The sequence below is a fragment of the Pleurodeles waltl genome, chromosome 12, assembly GCF_031143425.1.
Source record: "Pleurodeles waltl isolate 20211129_DDA chromosome 12, aPleWal1.hap1.20221129, whole genome shotgun sequence".
In the NCBI taxonomy this organism is placed as follows: domain Eukaryota; kingdom Metazoa; phylum Chordata; class Amphibia; order Caudata; family Salamandridae; genus Pleurodeles; species Pleurodeles waltl.
Window position 1 is genome coordinate 98,166,413 of NC_090451.1, and position 27,544 is coordinate 98,193,956.

At 44.0% G+C, this 27,544-nt stretch overlaps 2 protein-coding genes across 2 annotated transcripts; both read left to right on the forward strand.

The window, feature by feature from the left end:
* The first annotated feature begins 7,043 nt into the window (after positions 1-7,043).
* LOC138268026 (mas-related G-protein coupled receptor member H-like) lies at positions 7,044-8,333 on the forward strand. Its single transcript, XM_069217344.1, has one exon. It carries the CDS (start codon positions 7,044-7,046, stop codon positions 8,043-8,045), a length of 1,002 nt encoding a protein of 333 aa, XP_069073445.1. The 3' UTR covers positions 8,046-8,333.
* Positions 8,334-15,207: 6,874 nt separating this feature from the next.
* On the forward strand, positions 15,208-26,902 carry LOC138268358 (mas-related G-protein coupled receptor member H-like). Its single transcript, XM_069217918.1, has 2 exons — positions 15,208-15,325; positions 24,818-26,902. Exons 1-2 carry the CDS (start codon positions 15,285-15,287, stop codon positions 25,827-25,829), a joined length of 1,053 nt encoding a protein of 350 aa, XP_069074019.1. The 5' UTR covers positions 15,208-15,284; the 3' UTR covers positions 25,830-26,902.
* The last annotated feature ends 642 nt before the right edge of the window (positions 26,903-27,544 follow it).

Consider the following 27,544-nt stretch of genomic DNA (forward strand, 5'->3'; position numbering starts at 1 on the left):
ATTGCTTGAGAAGCTCAAGCCCCGGAAGGCAGAACAAAGGATGTCCTTTGGGAGAGGGGTGTTACAACCTCTCCCTTTGGAAATAGGTGTTACAGGCTTGGATGGGGTGGCCTCCCCAAGCCACTGGAAATGCTTTGAAGGGCACATTTGGTGCCCTCCCTGAATAATCCAGTCTACACCAGTTCAGGGACCCCCAGTCCCTGCTCTGGCATGAAACTGGACAAAGGACAGGAGCGTGACCACTCCCCGGTCCATCACCACCCCAGGGGTGGTGTTCAGAGCTCCTCCAGAGGGTCCCTGGGTTTTGCCATCTTGGATTCAAGGTTGACTGGGAACTCTGGGAGCATCTGAGTTGCCAGTGCCAGCAGGTGACGTCAGAGCCCTCCCCTGATAGGAGCTTACGTGGTTAGCTGACCAATCCCCCTTTCAGGGCTATTTAGGGTTTCTCTCTTGGGTGGTTCTTCAGATTCAGATTGCAAGACTCCAGCAGGAATCCTCTGCATGCTCCAATTCAACTTCTCACAGAAGAAAGTGCATCTGGACCCTCCAGGAACTCTACAAACTGCAACAAGGAAGCAAGACACCTTCTGCAACATTGTATCTTCAGCTCCTGCCCGCAACTGCAACTGTTTCCCAGTCGTGCATCCTCTGAGGACAGCCCATCTTCAGCCTGCACCAGCAGAGTGAAGGAATCTCCCTTGGGGTGAAGGAGTTACTCCCCTGCTTCAGCAGGCACCTAGTGCAATGACGACCGGCTGCATGGATACCCTCTCCTGTTGAGCTGCATGGATCCTGTTGAGCTGCATGGATCCTGCATCACGGGTGGTGGACTGAAGTGGTCCTGACGGTCCTGACGTCCCAGTGTCCAACTTTGGGGGAGGTAAGAGCTTGCCTCCTAATGGAAGACAGTACCCCCATGCACCGCGTGTTTTGCAGTTCCCAAGGCTTGTTGGCATCCTTCCACAAAGTTATTTGTGCATCCTGCAGCTCTGGCCCCAGCGCTCTATCCCGAAACGCACAGCTTCCTTAGTGGTTCTCTGGCGACGTGTGAGACTTTGTCATAGTGCTGCATGGGCCTCTTTTGCACCTTCCTTGTCCCCGTGCTGTGGGACTCCTGTGCATGCTGCCTGGTCTTCTGTGCGTCTCTGAGTTGCTGAGAGCCCCCTTCGACTCACACTCCTGGGTAGAGTCCACCTGGTTCTTCCAGGTCCCGGGCAGCGCCACTTTCCACTAACTGTGAACGTTGTGTGTGCCAGGGCTTGTTGGTGGACTCCAGCAATGCAAACCAGACTGCAATCTTCCATCCGGCGTGAGGCATAATTTGCACCAACCAGGAACCCGACTCCGTCTTCTTAGGTGCAGTACTGACTGTTCTTCTTCACCGGTGGTTCTTCTTTTGCACCTTCAGCCGGGTTAGAAGGGGTTCCTGTTCTTCCTGGACTCTTCTGTGCTTCTTGGACTTGGTCCCCTTCTTCCACAGGTCCTCAGGATAAGGAATACACTGTTGGTTTCTTGCAATCTCTTCTGGTTCTTTCATAATCCTTTTCGTTTCTGTGTTTGTTCTGAGAAAGTTACTGTATTTTACTCCTACTTTCCTGGGCTCTGGGATGGGTTTTAGTACTTACCTTTTGGGTTTTCTAGCACTCCCAACGACCCTCTATACACTACACTTGCCTAGGTGGGAGACCGACTTTCGCATTCCACTTTCTTTGTATATGGTTTGTGATCCCCCAGGCCCATTTCTAACTATTGTGATTTTCACTAATTGCACTGTTTTCTAACGGTTTTAGGCCTATTTCTGCATACTAGTGTATATAATGTGCATATTACTTACCTCCTAAGGGAGTATAGTCTCTATGGTAGTTGTGTCACCAAAATAAAGTACCTTTATTTTTGTAACAATGAGTATTTTCTTTCATGAGTGGAGTACTATGTGACTACAGTGGTATTGCATGAGCTTTCCATGTCTCCTAGACAAGCCTTGGCTGCTCATCCACAGCTACCTCTAGAAAGCCTGGCTTCTAGACACTGCCTACATTTCACTAATAAGGGATAACTGGACAAGGTATATGGTGTAAGTACCCTAGGTACCCACTACAAACCAGGCCAGCCTCCTACATTTGTGGCAGCGGTGGGATAAGTACTTGCAATTGCCTCATCACTCTGTCACCTGGTACTTTCCACTGGAAAGACTACCCTATACCTAGAGATATACATTATACCTAGTACAGGAATCTAGACTCTTTTCTGAGAGACTAGAAGTTAGGTAGGTTAGGTAACCCTACACCACCTTCACACATACACCATGTCCACAGCTGGACCTAGCTCTGAGGTAATGGGTACTCCCTATGTGTGCATGACCTTCAAGGATTTGAAGGGGCTTTGTTCAGAGAGGAAGCTGGACATGGGGAGGAATCCTAACAAGAATTTCCTTCTGAGCCTCCTTCTTCAGGATGACCAGGAACATGCTTCTAGCCAGGAGGAGGAGGAGGAGGAAGACTCTCACCCCGAGAGTTAGAAGATAATCTTCCAGGCCTAGAGAAGGGTTCTTCAAAAGATCTTGTCTGTAGCAGACCACCTAGTGCAGCTGGTACTGGGAGGGGGAAGTCCGTCAGGTAGGGCTCCCTTTACACCCAGAGGACAGGTAACCAGGGTCACTAAGAGTAGGAAAAGATCCGCCCCTGCCCATTTCCATGTCACCTCAATGTCTGGGGGATCACACTGCACAACTCCAGGAGATGACTCCATAGATAGGGGGATCAGAAAGCTGAGACTGGAGGAGGCCAGGCTGAAGCAACAGCTAGCCCTAGATAGGGAGGCCTTGACAGTGGAAAGGGAAAGGCAGAGGTTGGGGTTAGCACCTCATGGTGGCAACAGCAATAGTTTCAGGGATTATAGAGTCAGGAAGGACCCCATTGATTCCAGAAACTTTCATAAAATGTTCCCCTCATACAAGGTGGGGGATGATATATACAAGTGGTTTGCTGCACTTGACAGGGCCTGTAAAGTTCAGAGGGTCCCTAAAAGGCAGTGGGCTGCTATTCTTTGGTTGTCCTTCTCTGACAAGGGGAGGGATAGACTTCTCATTTTCAGAGAAGAAGATGTAGACAACTACAGTATTTTAAAAAACGCTCTTTTGGAAGGTGTTAGACTTGGCATCCTTGGTGTGGTCTCCCCTAACTTTTTGCCTCTGTTTCCCAGGTTGTTGTTGTGTTCTGGACTCTGTTTTTGCTGCTTTTGATACTCTGGGCACTTTACCACTGCTATCCAGTGCTGAAGGGCAAGTGCTCTTATGTAAAATGTATGTGTAATTGGCTTTCCATGATTGGCATATTTGATTTACTAGTAAGTCCCTAGTATAGTGCAATAGAAGTGCCCAGGGCCTGTAAATTAAATGCTACTAGTGGGTCTGCAACACTGGTTGTGCCACCCACATTAGTAGCCCTGTAAACATGGCCACTGCAATGTCTGTGAGTGCAGTTTTAAACTGCCAATTGAACTTGGCAAGTATACCCACTGGGAAACATCCTGAACAACGAGGTCTAAACCCCTACTTGCCTGAACCACTACTGCTAAATAACTAAAAAGTCTCTTCAATGAAGTACTGAACAACTACAGTCTAAACAACGATTTTGCCTGTATAATGATTGCCTGAACAACAAATTTTCAAGTATGTTTTTCTTTTTTTAATGGTTTATTAGTTGCATGCATGTATATATATATATATATATATATATAAATTCTAAACAACTAATAAACCATAAAAAAACTTACCTTAAAATTTGTTGTTCAGGCAATCGTTATTCAGGCAAAATAGTTGTTTAGACAGTAGTTGTTCAGTACTTCGGTGTAGAGACTTTTTAGTTGTTTAGCAGTAGTGGTTTAGGCTATCCTTGTTTAGGACCTAGTTGTTCCGTCACATATTCAGTGGTATAAATGTGTGAGTGATGAAGATGCTAGTACTATCAGTACTATTAGCATTGGAGGAATGTTAATTCAAAGGGGTAATGGTGGAGAACAAACCATTGCATTTGATAGTATTAATAAACTAAACTCTATCACTGCCCTAAATATTCTCTCAGGTTTTTGTCTTGTTACAGCCTGGATTAAATTTTGTTAGTCCGATATGCATACCGACCACTTACATTAAAGAAAGCAACTATTCATTCTGGCATTAGAGCTGAGTGTTTCATTTTTAGTTTCTCAGCTGTGTGGCATTGGTGTGTATTCAAGAGACCACTTAACAAAATGTAACCATAATTTTGGCATCCTAATTTGTGAGTGCCACCTCTGTTACACTCTCTGTTACTACAGTATATATAGTACTGTTACATAAGACAAGGGTCTTATGTAACATCCACTAACGTGAGCCAGACGCACCCACCTATTCGAACCAACAACTGATGGTTTGTTCTCCCATTAACGAATTGTGACGACAGACTATAGTCACTTGAAAGAGAGCTGGTGGGCAATAGACTCCTCTGAAAGTAGTGCCCGAATTTCTCCCACAGATCTATAAAATCTTAGAGTGGACCACCTCTTGCCACCTACAGGCATAAAACATTTGATTGAGAACATAAAAGAATAAAAAAATATCAACACAATAAAGGAACCCACAAAGCTAATCGGAGCTGCCAGTGTATCGTAAACCATAAAAAAATATGTCTATTTCTCACACATCTTTATCTATGTCATGGTCAAGCTCTGCCGCTCATAATACGATGCCTGCCCTCTTTGGTCTTCGTGAATGACATGGAAAAACTTCCAGTATAGGGGTCATTTTATTTGTTTATATGTTGGTGGAGATATAGGGGGTCATTCCGACCCTGGCGGTCAATGACCGCCAGGGCCGGGGACCGTGGAAGCACCGCCAAGAGGCTGGTGGTGCTTCCTGGCCAATTCTGACCGTGGCGGTAAAGCCGCGGTCAGAAAAGGGAAACCGGCGGTTTCCTGACAGTTTTCCCCTGGCCAGAAGAATCCTCCATAGCGGCGCTGCAAGCAGCGCCGCCATGGGGATTCCGACCCCCTTCCCGCCAGCCTGCTCCTGGCGGTGTAAGAGGCTGGCGGGAACGGGTGTCGTGGGGCCCCCTAACAGGGCCCCATTAAGATTTTCAGTGTCTGCAAAGCAGACACTGAAAATCGCGACGGGTGCCACTGCACCCGTCGCACCCCCAGAACTCCGCCGGCTCCATTCGGAGCCGGCTTCCTCGCTGAAGGGGGTTTCCTGCTGGGCCGGCGGGCGGTCTTCTGGCGGTCGCCCGCCGGCCCAGCGGGAAAGGCAGAATGGCCGCCGCGGTCTTTTGACCACGGTGCGGTCATTCGGCGGTTCCCTCCAGGCGGGCGGCTCCCGCCGCCCGCCGGGGTCAGAATGACCCCCATAGTGATCCACCCACTCAGTATATATGCAGGCAAACCATGGGTTTGGCTACAGCAGTGACTAATTCACCATCGCTGTAGCCAAACTTCTCCAATGGCCCGACTAATAGAGGCTGTCAGAAAATTGACTATATGTCTGTCTGCCCAATTAGGATGGACAGAAATATACACCGGCACCATAGTCTCGAAGTAAAACCAACACCCTTCCAGACACACATCTCACAGTGTAGCATGGAAATCTTGAAGGAGAGCAGTTCAGTGCTGTACATACGGTAGTAAATGCTATGTAAATGCTTCCAGTCACACATCTCACACAGTGTAGCATAGAAATCTTGCAGGAGAGCACTTCAATGCTGTACATACGGTGGTAAATGCTACGTAAAGGCTTCAGTGCAATTCTTGTTGATTGCAATGTGCTGTTCAATAATGCTGTTTTATGAGTTGGCTTGTGAGTATAAGTTAATATATTTTCCCTTTGTGCAGCTTCTAAAATTTGAATATAGGGTACTCTAAATGAGTTAGATACTTTATGGGATGTAAAGGTTTCTTTTTCATCATGAGCCAAAAATAATTATCAGTGTAGGTACAGTACCTGAGATGCCCCTGGAGGTTCAGAAAAGGCAACATTTGCACATTTTGGAATTCAGAAAGAGGCTTTGAAAATCACAGAGTGTGTGTGTGTGTGTGTGCTCGCGCGCAATATGGAAAATAATTTCTTTGAACATGACCATGTTTGTTAGCAGTCTTATTTTGAGGGACACCCTGATTCCCAATGGTTTTTGCCTCAGTGTGTTGTTTGCCTGGCCCTGCGTACTACTGTGAAAGGTCACACCTGCAAAAGGGAAGACACAATGCCTTCAGTGGATAAATATCTCCCGTTTATGCATTGACTATGTCTCTTACCCCAATGCTCATGTAAATCAGAAGTATCAGTGTGAGCTCTGTGTACAAAATTTACTTTCACTCATTTGTAACGGTTCAAATAGAAAACATGGCATTACGGAGGATGGATCATTTAGTAGTCAAAATGGGCTTACATCATGCAAGTGGGTGAGGGCAAGGGATCTGATGCGTATCCACCCTTGTGATTAATGATTCAATGCTTAAGAACAAGTCAGTGCTGAGGAAATGTTGCTATGGATGCAGGTACAGTTCAAGCAGCACTTGGGCTGCTGGTCTGTTATTCATGGACCATGCTTGCGAATATGAGATCAGAAAATTGGAGTAAACCAGTTGCCTCTATGCAGTTGGTTCTATTTGTGACCTAGATCCCCAGGAATGCTGGGAGTGGCCATTCAAACTTCCATTAACATTGCTACAGAAAACTCATCAGACTGACATCATGAAGCTAAAAAACTACTCTGGTTATGGGTAAAGCACCAACAAAGATAATCTCTAAGCTCTTCATTAGATAACAATCTTTGTATGACTGTTCTAAGCAGAATTCTGTGACAAGACGTCTGATTAAAAAAATTAAGTTCTGTGCGGAATCATAAAACTGTCTTGTGAATTAGGTTCACAGTGCAACACAATTTAGAGGAAGTCAATTGTAAGTAAAAAAATGGAAAGTATTTGTTAGCAATGTTTCTAGTGCATCAACCAGATTCATGCAAGGTGTTTGCTGATCTCTGGAGTTATTCTCTTCATATTTTTTCAGGTCAATGACGATGACTGCAAACCAGGGAGGTCCCAACATGGATGATTATCCTACTGTATCCATGATGACTCCACCTCTAGAAGATTACTATGATATTGACATGGAAATGGACTTTAATTATCTATATTACTCCATTATGGCACTACTATCCATGCCCGTGGTCATTTCTGTTTTTGGTCTGGCTGGCAATGGATTGGTACTCTCTTTTTTGAGGTTTCGAAATTCTCGGAACTCCTTCACCATATACATTTTGAACTTGGCCATCGCAGATTGCATAGTTCTTGTCTTTATGTCACTTTTTTGCATATTGTTCTTGATGGAAATGACTGGATTGATCGCTGAGGGTGTTCCCTATTACAGTGTTTTAGAAATAGGTTCTTTTGGATTTTGTACCAGCCAGGGATTCCTTACAGCCATCAGTGTGGAAAGGGCCCTGTCTGTCCTTTACCCCATCTGGTACCGATGCCGCCGTCCCAGGCACCAGTCCACCATTGTCTGCATCATTGTATGGATTTTCTCATGCTTGATGTTGGCAGTAGATCTTGTGGTTGCAGCAAAATATGAGGATTGTACAGAAGTTGACATAATTGAAGCTGTTTTACTTTTTTGCATTATTCTACCTTTAATGCTTCTGTCGAACTTATTGCTGCTCATCACTATCTGGAAGAATTCACAAAAGCGTCACCCACCGAGACCCTACATACTCATCCTCTCAACAGTTCTTGCATTCCTTATCCTCTCTTCACCATTTGCTCTGTTTCGTTTTCTTTCTCTGTTTGTCAACATCGATATACAAGTCTCACATGCTCTCATTTTCCTCAATAGCTTCTGCATTAACAGCAGTCTCAACCCCATCATCTACTTTCTAGTTGGTGGCATCAGGCGGCATGGACGTAGGAGCTCTTTAAGGGGGGCCCTTCGGAATGCATTCCAAGATGAAACTGAATCATCACAGGATGATGTTGGTACATCGTCCCCAAGCCAGAGTATCAGAACCAGTTCGTCACTTTAATCCAGCTTCTTTAGGAACCCTAGTCCATGATATGCCAGATAAGAACTGTCTCAACCAGTTCATACTGATCCCTTTTAGGTAGTCAGACTGCCTGGGGCAACATTATCAAATTATGAGTAATCACGGGCTACTGTGATCATTTAGACTCTGCATTAAAGGAGGCATATTGGAAATGATGTCACATACATCTCCAAGCCCAAGCAGACTTAAACAAACCAAACAATATTCTGGTACCCTATTGTTGGTGATCGTTAGGAATAGCAGAACTATTTTAAGACAACTGTTGATTTTCTGTACACTGGTTGGCCCTTTTAAGCACTTGTGAATTTAATGGATTCCCTTCATTCATAAAACTATATCCTGATATCAGGGATGAGGTTCTAGAATCTGAAAGGGCTCCACTAAAAGGAAGAAGGTATTTTCCTTAATGGGAAGAATCAACTGTTTGCTCAAGGTTACCCAAATTATTTACCAAATAAGCGGAACTGAAATCATCAAATTCAGGAAAACTCCTAGCCGTCTTTCACACCTTCTTCAGTCTCCCACATCACTCCTTCCCTTGTTGCATGCTGCTGTATTTAGCTCTTTTTCCCATTTCTCTAATGGTGCAGATTTCCGTACTCAGACCAAACCCATCCTGCACCCATGTTTCTCATAATGAGATCAGACTTCCCATCCTGGGTGCATCCGGACCTTGGAGCGGCAATTCCTAAAGTAGTTGTCCTCTCCAGTCAACTCTGATTTACATCATTCCTTCTTGAGGACAACCGTGTACTAAAAAGTCATTTAGACAGACCATCAAGCTCCTGTTGCTGGGCATTCCACACCACCATCCAGAAGTGTTAATGATAATGGCAATAGGTTTATTATGTACATACACTGCATGGTTTGTCGGCCTCTGCCTCTATCCCTCTACTCTATCGGCTACCGTCATCCCTTATCTTAATGAAAAACGTCCTGATGATAACTTAAGTACCAATATGATTGTTATATTCAACACTTTTGTTTGTAGAGCTCCTTCAATAATGAGAAATACATTTAAAAATCTATGTCTTGAAAAATGATTGTCTTCATTTGATGCACAGTAAAGCAATTTTAATTTGATAAGATTTTGAATTTTCAGCTTTCTTATACAGAAGTGATGGGAGGTAACAGATGGTTATTGCTGCCTGGCTGTTCAGCATTTATAATAATAATAATAATAATAATAATAATACTACAGAATGGTAATATGGGTTTTTAGCCTGGGATAATGTGAATCCTATGTAAGTAATAAGTCAATAAATTAAAACTGAGCTTAATACCCAGTAGCTGTGATAAAGAGCAGACAGGAGTAACCTAGGAAAGTATTTTGCAATGCTAAAATAGTCAAAACTAACCATACTACAATTCCCACAACCAACTGCTAAAAATAAGAAAATGTTTAATAGGGAAAATGACAGAAAAATGACAGAAAACAAATAACCGGAGATCTGAACTTTTAAAGTTTTATGGCAAAAAAGTATCACGAAAAAGTAAAGTGGCAATCAGAAATCAATTTTCATTGTTACCCTGACCTATGCACAATTTCAAGCTGACCACAATGCAGTGGAGGACAGATACATCAGCATGTTGGCCGATCATAGTTTTTTTCTTCTGGGTTAGCCTTTTTTATGGAAGTCAAAATCCTCCAGCGAGGCGTGCTTGAAGGCTGTATCCAACAAAGTCCTCTTGTATCCAGATAACTGGTGGATGAAGTCCAGCTGATGCCATTAGTTTTGACAGGGAAAAGTACATTTGGAAAGTTTACATTTTATGGCTGCCAAAGACCTCTCATTGGGCAGATATTTTTTGGTGATGAGGGCCTGCGTCACTGTCTTCCTCCTGCTGATGGTGTCATGTAGACATTGAAGAGTGTTTGGCTTAGGGTGGTCACGTGCTTGGCGATGTGGGTTCTCTAGGGCAGGTTGTGGATCAGTCTGGCAGCTGCATTCTGGATCGTCTGAAGTCTTTGCATGACTTTGGTGGTGGTGCCTACATAGAATTTGGTGCCACAGTCGGCTGGTGATGAGGGCCTGCATCACTGTCTTCCTCCTGCTGATGGGGAGTCACTTAAAGATCTTGCAAAGCATGGGGAGCGTGTGGAAGCAGGCTGCGGAAATGGCATTGAATTGGAGGTTGATGGCCTTCTCCAGGAATTTGGTGTAGAACGGGACCAGAGAGATGGGGTGGTAATTCTGCAGCTCACTGGGGTCTTCAGAGTACTTCTACAGAAGAGTGGTCTGATCTCTGCGTATTTCCAGGCTTCTAGAAAAGTGGTTGTGGTTAACAAGGTGTTGAGGATGGTGGTGAGCTGGTCGCTTATCTTGTTTCTTCTGAGGTTGAAGATCCAGTGGGGGCAGGGGTCAATGGTTGCTCCTGAGTGGATGGAGCTCATGAGTGTGATCGTGTGCGGTGTGTTGAGTTCTCGCCATGCGGTGAGCGGGTGATCAGCAGTGGAGGATGATGGGACGCTGGGGAGGTCAGAGGGTTGGGGATCGAAGTTACTGTCAATGATTTCTATCTTGTTGTGGAAGTGGTCACCCAAGGCATCACAGAGTTCTTGTGAGGGGGATGGCGTTTTCGATGACTGATGGGCAACTAAACTCTCTGACGATGGTGAAACATTTCTTGGTTTGGTTGGCGCTGTTCTCGACCTAGCGGGTCAGGGCCTCTTTTTTCGCAGCTTTGATATGACAGTGGTAGTCGTTGACGGTCATTTTGAAGGTGGCTCGGTCGGTGTGATTCTTGCTGGTGCATCATCGCCTCTCCAATTGTTTGCACCTGCGTTTTGATTTGCTGAGTTCCCAGGTGTACCAGCTAACTTTTTTCCGTGGTTCAGTGGGTCTTGGCTGGTTTGGTTGGGGTGACCAGGTCAGCAGCGCTGATGATCCAGTTTTAAGATGATTACAGCATTTGGCCCTGACAAATTTCAATTATCACTCTGACTCACAGTTCAAGAAAATGATCAAAACAAGTGAACCAGCAGGATTACCATCATACCTGTACTGTCAAAGGCTGTCAAGAACCTTCCACTCCCAAAAAAGAGACACAACCTGAGAAACATCCAGACTCAACCTCAAGATCTACCTCCTGTTAAACCTGGCATCCTTGGTGTGGTTTCCCCTGTCTTTTTTGCCTCTGCTTCCTATGTTTTGACAGTGTGCTGGACTTTTGCTGGTCTTGGTACTCTGGGCATTTTACCACTGCTGACCAGTGCTAAGGTACAAGTGCTCTCTGGGGAAACTGTATGTGTAATTGGATTTCCTTGATTGGCATATTTGAGTTAGTAGCAAGTCCCTAGAAAAATGCACTAGAGGTGCCCAGGGCCCGTAAATCAAATGCTGTTAGTGGGCCTGCACCACTAATTGTGCCGCACACATGAGTAGCCCTGTAAACATAACTCAGACCTATCACTGAAATGTCTGTTTGTGCAGTGTTAAATTACCAATCCGACCTGGCAAGTGTACCAACTTGTCAGGCCCAAACCTTCCCTTTTTGTACATGTAAAGCACCCCTAAGGTAGGCCTTAGGTAGCTCCATGGGTAGGGTGCAGTGTATGTTAAAGGTAGGGCATGTATGGGTGGGTGTTACATGTCCTGACAGTGAAATACTGCCAAATTTGTTTTTCACTTTGGCAAGGCCTATCTATCTCATAGGTGAAAATTGGAACTGTGTTTAAAAAACTTTTAAGTGTAGTTTCCCTTTCGGGGCAGATAGAAATCTGGAGTTTGGGTTCTCTGAACTCACAATTTAAATATACGTATTTTGGTAACGTTGGTTTTGAAATTGTCAGTTTAAAAATGCCACTTTTAGAAAGTGGGCTTTTTCTTGCTTAACCATTCTGTGCCTCTGCCTGTTTGTGTATTCCCTGTCTAGGTAAGACTGACAGTTGGGCTGTTGTGAATTCCCTCTAGACAGTGACACAAAGGAAGCTGGGGTGTAGCCTACATATCCTGATGAGTCTCCTGGGCAAGAGTGGGGAGGGAGGAGCTGACACACCTGAAAGGGCCGTGCCTGCCCTCACACAATGCAGTCTCCAACCCCCTGGTGTGTGTCCAGGGCCTGGCCTGGGCTAGGCAGGATATTGTGAACAACAGATACTTTCCTTTGAAGTCTGCCTACTTCAAAGGCATAAAAGGGTATAAGTACTGGGCTCAAAACCCCATATTTTTAGATTACTTCTGGAGCCAAGAGGAACCTCTGCCAAGCAGAAGAGCTAAAGAGCTGGAGGAAAATTACTGCCCCTTTGCCTGTGCTTTGCTGGGTTGGCCTGCAGTTGCTGCTTGTGCCTGAAAGAGGACAAAGACTGGACTTTGTGGTCTATTCCTAATTGCCAAGTGTCTTGAAGGGCTTGGACTGAGCTTGCCTCTTGTTTCGAAGCCGCCTCTGGGTCATCATATGCTTCCTCTGCCAGCACTTGGACTCTGTTCTGAGACTCCTCCCCTGCCAAGTGGTGCCCACTCCAATCCCTGGGCTTTTGAAAGTTGAAGCTGGTGGAACCACGGTGGAAATCCACTCACAGGAGCTGTGTGGGGAACAATTAGATGCACCACCTGCAACGCGGCTGTAAAAATGACGCACCACCCACATTGCGGTTGAGACTACCTTCATCGTGGCTGGGAAATCGACACATCAACTGCAGCGCGGCTGGAAAAACAACACAACACTTGCTTGCAGCTGCTAACATCGATGCAACCCCCACGCAGCATGGTTCCTCGTCACTGTGCGGCCTGATTTCACACGCTCGTCGCTGGGTGTAAAAATCACCATGAACCTGCCTGTCCAGAAATCGATGCATCGCTCGCTTGCGGGAGAGAAAAGTGATGCATCACCTACCGGACCGGAGAAGAAATGACGCATGGCCTCACTTGCGAGTAGGGAATCGATGCATCGCTGACTTTTTCGATGCACGCTCGCCAGTGCAGCTCTATTTTTGACGTCTACCAGGTACTTTGTGTACATCAACGCAGCCACTGTTTTCTATGCAGTAAGACTCTTTTTAATTGAAAAAATCATAACTTTACTTGTGTATGTTGGAATTTTGACATTTTGGTCCTGTTTAATTTTGATAAATATTGCCTATTTTTCTAAACTGGTGTGTTGTCCATTTTGTAGTGTTTTCACTGTAATACTGTGTGTGTTGGTACAAATACTTTACCCATTGCCTCTGAGGTAAGCCTGACTGCTTGTTCCAAGCTACCAAGGGGGTGAGTAGAGATTGTCTGAGGAATGTAACTCCCTTACCCTGACTAGAGTGAGGGTCCCGGCTTGGACACAGTGCCAATTGACTGCCAACCTGAGACCCCTTTTCTAACACCTCCAAATTACAGATCCCCCACATTTTCATCAAGGCAAAGAACCAAGATTCAGTAACACTGTCAACCAGTCCCTAAGGACTCAAACAGAGGAAATGTGACTGGTTGATCCTCCTTTAATCAGATCTCTGCTTCTGATACACACTCTATTTTATCAGACTATCCAGACAGGAATACACCCCATTTGGGACAATGAAAGTGGCTTGATGGTCATCTGCAATAACATGAATACTGTGTGAGAAGAAACGGAGTTACAGCATTTGTAGTTTCGAAGCTGTTTCCTGCCTTTGACACTGTACACTACCAGCCTCTCCGACTGAGACTAGAGAAGTCTGGAATCAAAGAAATTATCCAGAACTTGAAATCTTCTTACTTCTCAGGCAATACTACTATCATCTTGTTGCCCTCATATACATCACCTCCTTTCAGCAGTAATTCCAGTTTACTTCAAATATTAGTGATCTGAACCTGCCCCTTGAATTCCTGCCTCAGCACACTACTGGACCCAATCAAGTTTTTCAATAAATTAGAGTTGGAAAAAGAATATACAGCCCACTCTAAGATGCCTACCAAAGATTCTCATACTCAAATCTTCTCCCCAAGGGTTTTGTCAGAGAGATTACAAACACCAGACTCCTTGCCTATTAGAGTAAATTCAATGTAGCACAATAGCTATTTACAGGCTTTAATGCAATCTACCCTGAAATACCTCTTGGGCTTTAACAAATGCTTTTCACAATAAATAATCAGGCCTACCGATTCTGTCATACATTTTCGTAATAAACAGATCTACCCTATGGCATCTGACATTAGTCTCATAAATGAACCAATCAGCTCTATAACTCTTATCTTTGGGGTGTAACAATCAACAGTTCAGGTCTACTATATTGATCATAAGCTTTCTGACAAGGCAGCTAAGAGGTAAACAGTCAGCAAAATTTCAAAGATGCAAAACAAATTGTCTAATAAAGATTCACACTGTGCACATCTACTCATGGAATTCATCAGAAGGGGTAATCAATACTAAAACCCTTTCTGAGTAAGTTTATATATGGGTTTAATGCAGTGCTTAATTTGTAAAAGAATGAGTGCCGGTGCCTAAAGCTGTGAAGGCCGCAAATGGCTCTATTAGATATCAGCGTGCCGAATACCAAGGCTGTGTAGGCATGAATCCTCCTCATGCCTCTTTAATCCACTACCAGACACTCCCTGGCCCTTTAACTCACTCACAGGAAGCTTTTATTGCATGTACTTCAAGTGGTGGGGAGTGGAATGGAATGGAAGTTCCCGAGTTTTTGGGAACAACATTTGCACTCTCAAAACCGATGTAGATAGATAGCTTTCTGTGCAAATTATTTCAGTCATGGAGGAAAAGCAAAAAAAAGTTAACAAGTACATGTGCTTTGCTCGTTAGAGTTTTGCAATGGGAAACATACATATTTGCTCATAAAAAATGGAATTGACAAAACGGTTTGTGGAGTTTTCATGAATATCTGTGACTGTCAAAGGTTGTAACTTGGCCATCCTTTGTGGATTCCAAAATTGAATAAATTGATCACCGTGTGAAGTGATAAATCTCTGGGTATAGGTTTGCACTTTTTCACGTGAATCGGAGCCCAAGTCTATGCAGTGCTGGCTGAACGCTTTGAACAAGCTGGGTATTTTCTGATATCAAGGAAACCCACTTAGGGACAGAGAAATCATACAGTATCTGTGACAGCCCAGATGTTTATCAGAAGGGTGGAAGGAAGGAGTGTTCAACGGCTGATAGAGGCTCTTACAACGATATCTCAGGACGAGAGTCCTGCCAGCACAGTCACATCTCACCCTCGGTCCTGGAGGGTCAGTACTTCGAGATCACCAAACCGCCTGGACCAGAGCTTCTCCGCTCACATCGAAGAGGATGGCCTGGCTGTCTTCGAGCTCGCCTCTAACCACTAAAGAGTGAGTCTATCCCTGCTATGAAGAATTGAAGATTGCCTGTGCCCTCACTGTCTTTCTCATGTCCTGAATCCCACCTCCCATGGCTTTTTTTCCACCCTTTCCATTATCCATTTTATTTTTCCATCTCTTTAACTCACTCATTTATATTCCATCCTCTCCCCTCCTGTTCTTTCTCCTTCTGTGTTTACCTGCTGCCCCCTCTCACTGCGTCATATTCCGTGTCCTTCTTTTCTGTATCGTCCCTCGTGTGGTTCAGCCTCCCATGGTTTCTTCCTCCTCGCTCCGGCTCTGACGTTCATGTCAACCTGGGTATCGGTCCCGTACTTTCCTCAGTGCTCTAACCTCCACTGACAGCCCACTCTTTCCACTGCCTGTTTATTTTGCTCTCAGTTTCCTCCAAACATATTATTTCTGATCCCTCCCGCTCCCCCATGAGTGAGCTGTGGTCGGTGCAGCCTGTGAGAACTGGGAACCCCAGACGTGGATATGGGACCTGAGTGCAGCCTACATAGAAACGGGCTTTGTAAATGCACCCGGCAGTGGTTGTACAAGGTGTCTACTCTGAGCAGTGAACAAGGATATGTGAGTGCGACTCACCTGAGGCCCAAACAAGGTTTTGAGTAGGAGAGCAATGATAACTGGCGTCCATTGTAGCTCTTGCAGCCGAACCAAACAATGTAGGGGTTGACTTAGGATTTGGTGGCGAGGGTCCTCCTTCCCAATGGAGCTGGAGTCCTTTCCCCACCAAGCACACGGTCGGAGAGCAATTATCTAGAAAGACAGCATACTCCTTCAACAGCTCTTCGGAGTATGGGCTGACAGAGGTTAACTATTTGACTGTCCCTTTACCCGCCATTTTAACGTGGAAGAATCGATGGCTTTTTTTACTGTCACTTCCAGGCAGTGCTTAATTTGTGAATAAAAACGCGCAGGTGCTCAAGGCACTCCTCTTACACACGGGGCTGCTGCAATTAAATGTGCGAGCAGGGAATGCTGAGGCAGCCGAATCCTGAAGCCATCTCGGGTCTCTTCAGTCCATTTACAGCCACTCCCTGCCCCTTCAGCTCACTCTTGCAGCTTTCTGCTTTCTCCCATTGTGACGCTCTTCCGTCTTTATTTGCTCCGTCTTTCCCGTATGTGTATTTTGCTCGCAGCAAATGCTTGGGACAGAAGAATAAGCGCCGGCCCTCAAAAATAAGTGCCGGTGCTCAGCAGCGGAAACAACAAGCACAAACTAAGCACTGCTGCCAGGAGAAAACAAGTGTCATTAGTTTTTTCCCCGTTTTGGAAGTTTGTTTTGGAAAAAATAAACACTGTAAATGTTTGATGGGCGGCCGTCCTGTTTGACGTAGTCGTCTATCAAAATTATACCATATTGACCAGCCATGGCGACGATTCCTGCCAATGATGAGAGATGCCCACTCCGTTGGAAGACTTCTCTAATTTTGGGCACAGTATGTATGTCAGGGTGACAGAGTGATTCCGTCCTTCGCACTGACGGACATAATTCCAGCCTCCAAACTTCAAATCAGGCCCTTGGCCTCTTTGTACCAGGACACCAGCAGTAGAAGCAGTACCTAGCAGCAAATGGCAACATCGCACCAAAAATACTTGGGACCATGTCTTTACTCTCAGGATTTAGATGAAATAGGTTACCTGAACCATTTCCACTGTTCAGTGGAGCTGTGAACCCCCACTTTAGCAGCTACAGAGGGGTGGGGTCCTTGATGGGCCCCTTCTATCTGCAACTCGGCAGATAAAGGCCCATTATTGATGGATGAGTGAAAGGGTAAATTGATCAATGTATAGATGGATGGGTGGAAGGGTGAAAGAATGGATGGATGAGTGAAAGGGAGATTGGATGATTGGATGGAAGGATGTGTGAGTGAAAGGGTGGATGATGAGCCAAATTGTGGATGGATAGATGGATGGATGAGTGAAAAATTAATCGGTATATGAGTGAAAAGATAAATGGATGAGTGAGTAAAAAGATGGACGGATGAGTGCAAAGATAAATGGGTGGATGGGTGGAAGGGTGGATGGATGAGTGAAAGGATGGATAGCTGAGTGAAAGGGTCGATAGAAAAGTGAAAGGGTAGATGGATGGGTGTAAGGCTGGATATATGGATAAGTGAAAGGATTGATTGATGAATGAGTGGGTGAAAAGATGATGTAAGGATGGATGAGTGAAAGAATAGATGGATGAGTGAAAGGGAGCATGGATGGATGGATGAAAGGAGGATGGATGGTGAGTGAAAGGCTGAATGGATGGATGAGGGAAAGGGTGGATAGATGAATGAATAGATGGATGGAAGGGTGGATGGGTGAGGCAAAAGGTAGATGGCTGAGTAAAAGGATGGCAGGATGGATGGGTGGATGGATGGAATGAAAATATGGCTGTATGGAGTGAAAGGGTGGATGTATAGGTGAGCGAAAGGATGGGTGATGGACAGGAGGATGGATGTATAGATGGATGAACGATGGATGGAGGGATGGATGAGTGGAAGGATAGATGGATGGACTGATGGATGGATGGGTGGACTTATGGGTTAGATGGATAGATTTGGAGATGGATGGATAAGACTGGAGAAGAATGGGCAGATAGATGTACGGAGGGACAGAATGGTGAAAGAATGAAATATGGATGAAAGATTGAATGGATGACAGAATGTAAATATGATATGAAGGGTATCAGTGCGTGGATGGGAGGATGAAGGGTTAGATGCTTGGATGGAAGAGACAAGAGAGCTCTTCTGCGAAGTGCCGTGATGACTTTCTTTGCTTGCTTGGTGCCATAAGAGCTTTGGTTCAAAGTGGGGGATATTTTAATTTTCAGGCCTACTCCCTTGCCACTGTTGGTGCCAGGGTTAAATATTTCCCAGGTTTCAGGTGTACTTTAAGGATGTCATCATATTCATAAAGTTAAGCAAATATGGCCCTGATGGATGGTGTAAGTTCCTGAGTGACAGGCGCTGTCAGGCTTAGGCCATATAGTGAACAGAAATGAAGGCAAGCCAGCATGGCTGTAGTTCCTGATTTCTCAACCCTTGGTAGCGGCTGAAGGAGTCTATCCCAAGGTGGACTTGTGCCAGGGATACTGTGGCTCAAAAATACTGGTTAAACTGAAAACCATGATCTCTCTCTGGATTTAGGCTGCTGGTCGGGCTTTTGATGGCTCGGAGACAGGGCAGAATGTGGAGATGCAGAAATGGCAAACTGGCGTTTAATACTCCCCTCATATGTGTAAGAGTTCAGTGCAGTCTCTACAGTTTGGGTTCCTCGCATCGTGAGTGGTGGAAAGTGCCCCTGATGAGATGAATGGCCTCCATTATGTAATGCTATTTTATAGTATGTTACATTATGTTATGACGTGTGTTACGAAGTGTTAAGTTTTGACGTGCTACGTAGTGTTATGTTATGTTATTTTGTGTTATCAAGTTCTACGTGGTGTTATGTTAGGGCATGTGTAACGTAGTGTTGTGTTATAACGCGTTATGTTATGCTATGTTATATTATGTTATGACGTGTTACGTGGTGTTATGAAGTGTTATGTTATGTTGTAATGTTATGTTATGTCATGTTATGTTATGTTATGATGTGTTACGCCGAGTTATGTTATGACGTGTTGTGTAATGTCATGTTGTAATGTTACGTTATGTTGTGATGTTATGTTATATTATGACATGTGTTACATGGTGTTATGTTATTATGCTATGTCATGGTATGTTATGTTATGTTATGTCATGTCATGTCATATTATGTTATGTTATGTCATGTTATGTTATGACGTGTTATGTCGTGTTCTGTTACGTTATGATATGTTATGCTGTTATGTTATGTCATGTTATGACGTGTTACGTGGTGTTATGTTATGTTGTAATGTTGTTATGTTATGTTATGTTATGCTATGTTATGTTATGTCATTATGTTGTGTTATGTCATGTTATGTTATGACGTGTCAGGTGGTGTTAAGATATAGCATGTTATGTTATGTTGTCATGTCATGTAATGCCATGGTATATTGTCATGTTACGTTATGTTGTAATGTTATGTTATGTTATATTATGACATGTGTTACATGGTGTTATGTTATTGTGCTGTGTCATGGTATGTTATGTTATGTCATGTTATGTCATGTCATGTCGTTATGTCGTGTTATGTCATGTTATGTTATGACGTGTTACGTGGTGTTAAGTTATAGCGTGTTATGTTATGTTGTTATGTCATGTAATGCCATGTTATGTTGTCATGTTATGTCATGTCATGTTATGTTATGTTATGTTGTGTAATGTTATGATATTACATGTTACGAGGTGTTGTGTTATCTTATGACGTGTCATGTTATGTTTTGACATGTTACGTGATACTTTATGTTAAGGCGTGTTATGTTATGTTGTTATGTCATGCCATGTTATGTTATGCTATGTCATGTTATTGTATGGTATCCAGTATGTGTAAGGCACAACATCAGCAGTGACTGTGCTAGTGGCTAGTGTGGCCTGGGAACGGATGGAGGATGAAGGTGGGTGCAGAAGGATGCTCTTTGCACTGCTGCTTCTGATGGATTTCAGGAACAGGGATTGGTGGAGATAAGACAAAGGCTGAGCGGGAGCGTGTTCCACCAGCAGCTGCTTGACAGCCAGGGGACAACCACCACATCCTAAGTGAGGACAAGAAGTGCCTGGGAAGTAAAGCTCGAGCCTTGGAGAGACTTTGCTGGAGATACCTATTCACTGAACTCTAGTAATGATGGCCTGAGAGGCAGATTCCATACCTGTCACAAGTGCACAGAGAGTAAGGATTGTGAGGACTGCAGTAGCACAGCAAGGAAGCCACGATCCATGGTGTAAGCAAGGATAGTGACCTATTTGACTGCTTTAAAGGTAGCAAAATAAGCGTCAGTTCACCATCCTGTGACTCTGGGCAAATCCCTTAGGGCCTGATTACAACTTTGGAGGAGGTGTTAATCCGTCCCAAATGTGACGGATATACCACCAGCCGTATTACGAGTTACATAGGATATAATGGACTCGTAATACGGCTGGTGGTATGTCCGTCACTTTACTGTCACTTTTGGGACAGATTAACACCTCCTCCAAAGTTGTAATCAGGCCCTTAATCTCCCTGTGCCCGAAAAACAGACTGTAACGTTGTGTAATGTAACTGGTGCTTACGTAAAGTACTCCAATACTATCGGGTCGAGCTTGCGCTACATAAATATGCAGAAAACCAAAAATAGATGTGTACGAGGTTTATATATTCACGTAGGAGATAGTACGAAGGGTGTGTAATCAGTAGGAAAGCTCTTCTACGTGAGGAATGGGGCAAATAAACATCCAGAACACTGTTTTTTAGGAGTGAAATATAGCAAAGGAGGTTCCAGTTAGTGGAGGCAGGGAACTGGAGCTGGGGTGGCTACCACTTGCCAGTTCTGTTTCACTTTTGTGTACCTCCTTTGGCTGCTATAGGAGACTCCAGGTCTTCAAACAGGAAGTCAGGAAGTCAGGCATACCACCTGATTGGGATATTATGCTGGGGTTGTGGGATGGGGAAACAAAAGGGCCCAGAGAGCTTGATGGGAAGGAAGTAAAGGGAGGGGAGGCTAAGAGAAGGATAGACTGATGAAAGGATGGACGGCTAGCGATGGATGGAACGGTGGTTCGACGGATGCAGAGATAGATGGAAAGAAGGATGAAGGATTGACGAGAGAAGGGTGGAGTGGTGATGTATGGGTGCAGTGAAAGAGATCAAAAGAGGAATGGATGGAAGAAGGAAGAGTAGATGGATCAGTGGAGGGAAGGACGAATGAAAGAGGTGAAGACTAGATAGATGGACGCAGTTTAAGAAACAGGTCTGGAAAGATGCTTACAAGGACAGTCGGTGGTTGGATTGAAGAACTGAAGATGTATGGACGGAAGGCTAAATGGCTGGACAGAAGGGTGGATGGGTACAAGTACAAAAAGAAGGATGGACAGCAGGAAAGACAAAGAAAGAAATACAAAGGGAGTAATCAGGAAGAAGAGAAGAAAGTAAAGAAGAAATAAAGACTGAAAGGAGGAAGGAAGATGTATAATTCCTTCTTGGGGACAGGGACAGTCCTCTGCGGCTCGCCTCACTCGCTCACTCCTTGGCACTTGGGATAAAGATCATAGTGGGAGGTACTTTCTATTTAGGGGTTATTACCTTGAGTGAAGGTGATCAGGACAATGCAGGTGGGAGTACTTTATAAACTAGACTGAAAAGAATCAAGCGGGTAGGGACTTAGGGAGGTTCTTAAAGTTGTACCTAAAGTAAATTAGTAATCCACAGAGTACAGGGGACTATTTTTACAAACGTTTTTCTCAGGCGCGGCTCCTCCACTATGGCGAGGAGCGTTCCCCCTGCCAGCAGCAGGAGCTGCAAAATTAAAAACAAAAATTATAATAAACAGTGTTTATTATCATTTTTTATTTTTCGTGGGGGCAGGGCCATGGACGATGACAGGGACGGAGGTGGAGTGCACAGCACTCCCCTCAGTGCGTATGTATGTTTGTCCGGCCATCTCTAGCTGGCCAATACACATGCGCACTAGGCCCTCTCCAATACGGCACTGTGTTGCTTGGTTGGAGAGAGCAGGCAGAGGCTCCCACTCTGCCTCAGAGCGCTAAGCTAGGGTGCTCCGGCCAATCCTAACACTGTTCTCATGTGAGAGCAGCGTTAGGATTGGTCGCAGGGCAGGCTGTGAGCCTGTGCCTGCAGTGGGTGGAGCGGTAGCCAGAAGAGCAGCTACGCAGTGGCGGCGGAGGTAAGTTTCTTTTTTTAATTTCTCTGTGTTGTTGTGTCCCCACCCCGCCGCTTTGCTCCTACAGGAGCTGCCCCTGTTGTTCCTCAAAATAGAGATCAATGAATACAGTTAGTACTCCACCTAATTTTCTGTATGGCTGTCACATGGAACGTCAACCATAACTGGTTCTGGGGCATATGTGTTTTTTATACAGTCTTGAGATGGGGTGACCTGAGGGGGACAGAGGAGATCACTCTTCTCGCCTGGAGCTTGCTGACTTGTTGGAAGGAGCAGTGGGGTTTGTGAAGCTCCATGGAGGCAGCTCTCTAAAGCTAAACAGCTGCAGCACATCCTTCCTTGCAGAAGGGAGCAGTGCGCCTGCTTTACAAGACATCACGCTGTTTACAGCACATGCATTAACCTTGTAACTCCAGGAGTTAGCTTGGATAGTCCACATATTGCGGTTTTTAAATGGAGAGTGACAGGCATCAGGGTGAAGATAGAGGTCGAAGCTTCTTAAGAATATCTGGGGGCCCTGGATCAAGCTTATTTTGGGGGGCCCTGTTCAGAACAGCTTTGAATGTATGATCCAATTTCAGCTCTTTCATGCCCCCCTTGCCAAGATCACTGACTGTACAGACTCACTAGTCCAAATTCCAAATGTGTTCACATCTAATATTCAGGGATAGTGACATGTCTTCAATATTATAACACAGCAGCAGCTAAAATTATTACAAACAGTATTTATGACCCCTCACATTTCTCATATGTGAAGTCCTGTTTTGTTCTAAAATATTTTTTATGGCTGTTGCATGGTGTTGAAAAACATAAGAATTTCTCTACAAAATGTCTGTACTATATTCCCATAAAAACCCTACATTGCAAATAAATTAAAGGGAAACTGTATTTAAAAGAATCTGTTTGAGAATTTTTCAGGGTCATCAGAACAAGACTCCTCGCAGAGCAGAGCAGGCTCTATCTGGGGCTCCTCAAAGGCTGGGGTCCTGAGACACAGCCCCCTTTGCCCAGGCCCTAAAATGTCTCTTCATCTGTGGAAGGGACGGTGGCTGAATAGGTGATTTTTAAGGTCATTTTATTTATCTACGCCCTATCTGGATCCCTATAATTATCCAGTCAGATTTGAATCTCAGCACTCCCTCAGTAGTTCTTTTAACAAAAGGTTGAGTCCGCCCAGGTAGTATCATCTTACCTGGGTGGGGCTAGGTGGTCAAATGATGAAGCATGACACTATAATGTGTGTGAGACCACCTAGTCCGTAAAGGGAACTCCCTCCTGTAGACACAGCCTCATTCACATCCACCCCCCACCTTTATCTCTATCTGGAAATTACACGCATAGCCAGCGCCCAATGAACTGGGCTTAACAGTTGAGTTCCTCCCAGTCTCACACCCCACGCCTTTAGTGGTTTAATAATTTGTGATGTATGTATATCTGTGTGGATTTTATTTTGTTTGCCTCAAAAATGTTATGAGTTGGCTTGTGAATATTATATATATTTTCCCTTTGTGCAGCTTCTTAAATTTGAATATAGGGCACTCTAAATGATTTAGATACCTTATGCAGTGTAAAGGTTTCTTTTTTATCATTTAGCCAAAAATAGTTATCAGTGTAGGTACAGCACTTGAGATGCCCCTAGAGGTTCAGAAAAGGCAAAATTTTCACATTCTGGAATTCAGAAAGAGGCTTTGAAAATCACACTGTTTGCATGCGTGTGTGTGTGCGCGCGCACGTCTGTTGGCATTGGAAAGGAATATGGAAAATAATTTCTTTGAACATGACCATGTTTGTTAGCAGTCTTATTTTGAGGGACACCCTGATTCCCAATGGTTTTTGCCTCAATGTGCTGTTTGCTGGCCCTGCGTACTACTATGAAAGGTCACACCTGGAAAAGGGAAGACACAATGCCTTCAGTGGATAAATACCTTCCATTTGTGCATTGACTATGTCTCTTACCCCAGTGCTCATGCATATCAGAAGTATCAGTGTGAGCTCTGTGTACAAAATTTACTTTCACTCTTTTGTAAGGGTTCAAATATAAAACATGGCATTACGGAGGATGGACCCTTGAGTCTTTAAAATGGGCTTACATCATGCAAGTGGGTGAGGGCAAGGGATCTGATGCGTATCCACCCTTGTGATTAATGATTCAATGCATAAGAACAAGTCAGTGCTGAGGAAATGTTGCTATGGATGCAGGTACAGTTCAAGCAGCACTTGGGCTGCTGGGCTGTTATTCATGGACCATGCTTGCGAATATGAGATCAGAAAATTGGAGTAAACCAGTTGCCTCTACACAGTTGGTTCTATTTGTGACCTAGATCTCCAGGAATGCTGGGAATGGCCATTCAAACTTCCATTAACATTGCTACAGAAAACCCATCAGACTGAGATTATGAAGCTAAAAAACTACTCTGGTTATGGGTAAAGCACCAACAGAGATCATCTCTAAACTCTTCATTAGATAACAATCTTTATATGACTGTTCTAAGCAGAATCCTGTGACAAGACGTCTGATTTTAAAAATTGATCTCAGTGCAGAATTATAAAACTGACTTGTATATTAGGTTCACAGAGCAGCACAATTTACAGGAAGTGCATTGTAAGTCAAAAAGTGGATAATATTTGTTAGCAATGTTTCTAGTGCATCAACCAGATTAATGCAAGGTGTTTGCTGATCTCTGGAGTTATCTCTCTTCATTTTGTTCCAGGTCAATTGAGATGACTGCAAACCAGGGAGGCCCCAGCATGGATGAATATCCTACTGTATCCATGATGACTCCACCTCTAGAAGATTACTATGATATTGACATGGAAATTGACATTAATTATCTATATTACTCCATTATGGCACTACTATCCATACCCGTGGTCATTTCTGTTTTTGGTCTGGCTGGCAATGGATTGGTACTCTCTTTTTTGAGGTTTCGAAATTCTCGGAACTCCTTCACCATATACATTTTGAACTTGGCCATCGCAGATTGCATAGTTCTTGTCTTTATGTCACTTTTTTGCATATTGTTCTTGATGGAAATGACTGGATTGATCGATGAGGATATTCCCTATTACAGTGTTTTAGAAATAGGTTCTTTTGGGTTTTGTACCAGCCAGGGATTCCTTACAGCCATCAGTGTGGAAAGGGCCCTGTCTGTCCTTTACCCCATCTGGTACCGATGCCGCCGTCCCAGGCACCAGTCCACCATTGTCTGCATCATTGTATGGATTTTCTCATGCTTGATGTTGGCAGTAAGTCTTTTGGTTGCAGCAAAATGTGAGAATTGTTCAGAAGTTGACATAATTGAAGCTGTTTTACTTTTTTGTATCTTTCTACCCTTAATGCTTCTGTCGAACTTGTTGCTGCTCATCACTATCTGGAAGAATTCACAAAAGCGTCACCCACCGAGACCCTACATACTCATCCTCTCAACAGTTCTTGCATTCCTTATCCTCTCTTCACCGTTTGCTCTGTTTCAGTTTCTTTATCTGTTTGTCAACATCGATGTACAATTCTCCTATATTTTCATTTTCCTCTATAGCTTCTGCATTAACAGCAGTCTCAACCCCATCATCTACTTTCTAGTTGGTGGCATCAGGCGGCATGGACGTAGGAGCTCTTTAAGGGGGGCCCTTCGGAATGCATTCCAAGATGAAACTGAATCATCACAGGATGATGTTGGTACCTCGTCCCCACGCCAGAGTTTCAGAACCAGTTCGTCACTTTAATCCAGCTTCTTTAGGAACCCTAGTCCATGATATTCCAGATAAGAACTGTCTCAACCAGTTCATACTGATCACTTTTAGGCAGTTGGACTGCCTGGGGCAACATTATCAAATTATGAGTAATCACGGGCTACTGTGATCATTGCATAGCAATTTAGACTCTGCATTAAAGGAGGCATATTGGAAATGATGTCACATACATCTCCAAGCCCAAGCAGACTTCAACAAACCAAACAATATTCTGGTACCCTATTGTTGGTGACTATTAGGAATTGCAGAACTAGTTCAAGACAACTGTTGATTTTCCGTACACTGGATGGCCCTTCTAAGCACTTGTGGATTTCATTCATAAAACTATATCCCGATATCTGGGCTGAGGTTCTAGAGTCTGAAAGGGCGCCACTAAAAAGAAGAATGTCCTTTCCTTACAGGGAAGAATCAACTGTTTGCTCAGGTTACTCAAATTATTTACCAAATTAGCAAATCATCAAATTCAGGAAAACTCCTAGCCGTCTTTCACACCTTCTTCAGTCTCCCACACGACTCCATCCCTTGTTGCATGCTGCTGTATTTAGCTCTTTTTCCCATTTCTCTAATGGTGCAGATTTCCGTACTCAGACCACACCCATCCTGCACCCATGTTTCTCATGATGAGATCAGACTTCCCATCCTGGGAGCATCTGGACCTTGGAGCGGCAATTCCTAAAGTAGTTGTCCTCTCCAGTCAACTCTGATTTACATCATTCCTTCTTGAGAACAACCGTGTACTAAAAAGTCATTTAATCAGACCATCAAGCTCCTGTTGCTGGGCATTCCACACCACCATCCAGAAATGTTAATGATAATGCAATAGGTTTATTATGTACATACACTGCATGGTTTGTCCGGCCTCTGCCTCTATCCCTCTACTCATCGGCTACCGTCATCCCTAATCTTAATGAAAAACCTCCTGATGATAATTTAAGTACCAATATGTTTGTTATATTAAACACTTTTGTTTGAAGAGCTCCCTCAATAATGAGAAATACATTTACAAATCTATGTTTTGAAAAATGATTGTCTTCATTTGATGCAGAATAAAGCAATTTTAATTTCATAAGATTTTGAATTTTCAGCTTTCTTATAGGTTGTTGGTGCCTGGCAGTTCAGTATTTATAATAATAATAATAATAATAATACAGTATGTGGCTGTGAATACTATGTAAGTAATAAGTCAATAAATTAAAACTGGGCTTAATACCTGGTAGCTGTTATACAGAGCAGACAACTTAGGAAAGTATTTTGCAGCACTAAAACAATAAACACACTACAAATCCCACAACCAACTGCTAGAAATTAAGAAAATGTTTAATAGGAAAAATGACATCAAAATGACAAAAAAACAGATAACCGGAGATCTGAACTTTTAAAGTTTTATGGCAAAAAAAGTATCACAAAAAAGTAAAGCGCCAACCAGAAATCAATTTTCATTGTTGCCCAGACCTATGCACAATTTCAGGCTGACCAAAATGCAGAGGAGGCCAGATACACCAGCATGTTGGCCGATCAAAATGTTTATCTTCTGGCTTAGCCTTTTTTATGGAAGTCAAATTCCTCCAGCGAGGCGTGCTTGAAGGCTGTATCCAACGAAATCCTCTTGTATCCGGATAGCTGGTGGAGAAATTCCAGCTGATGCCATTAGTTTTGGCAGGGAAAAGTACCATGCTGAATATTTTTTG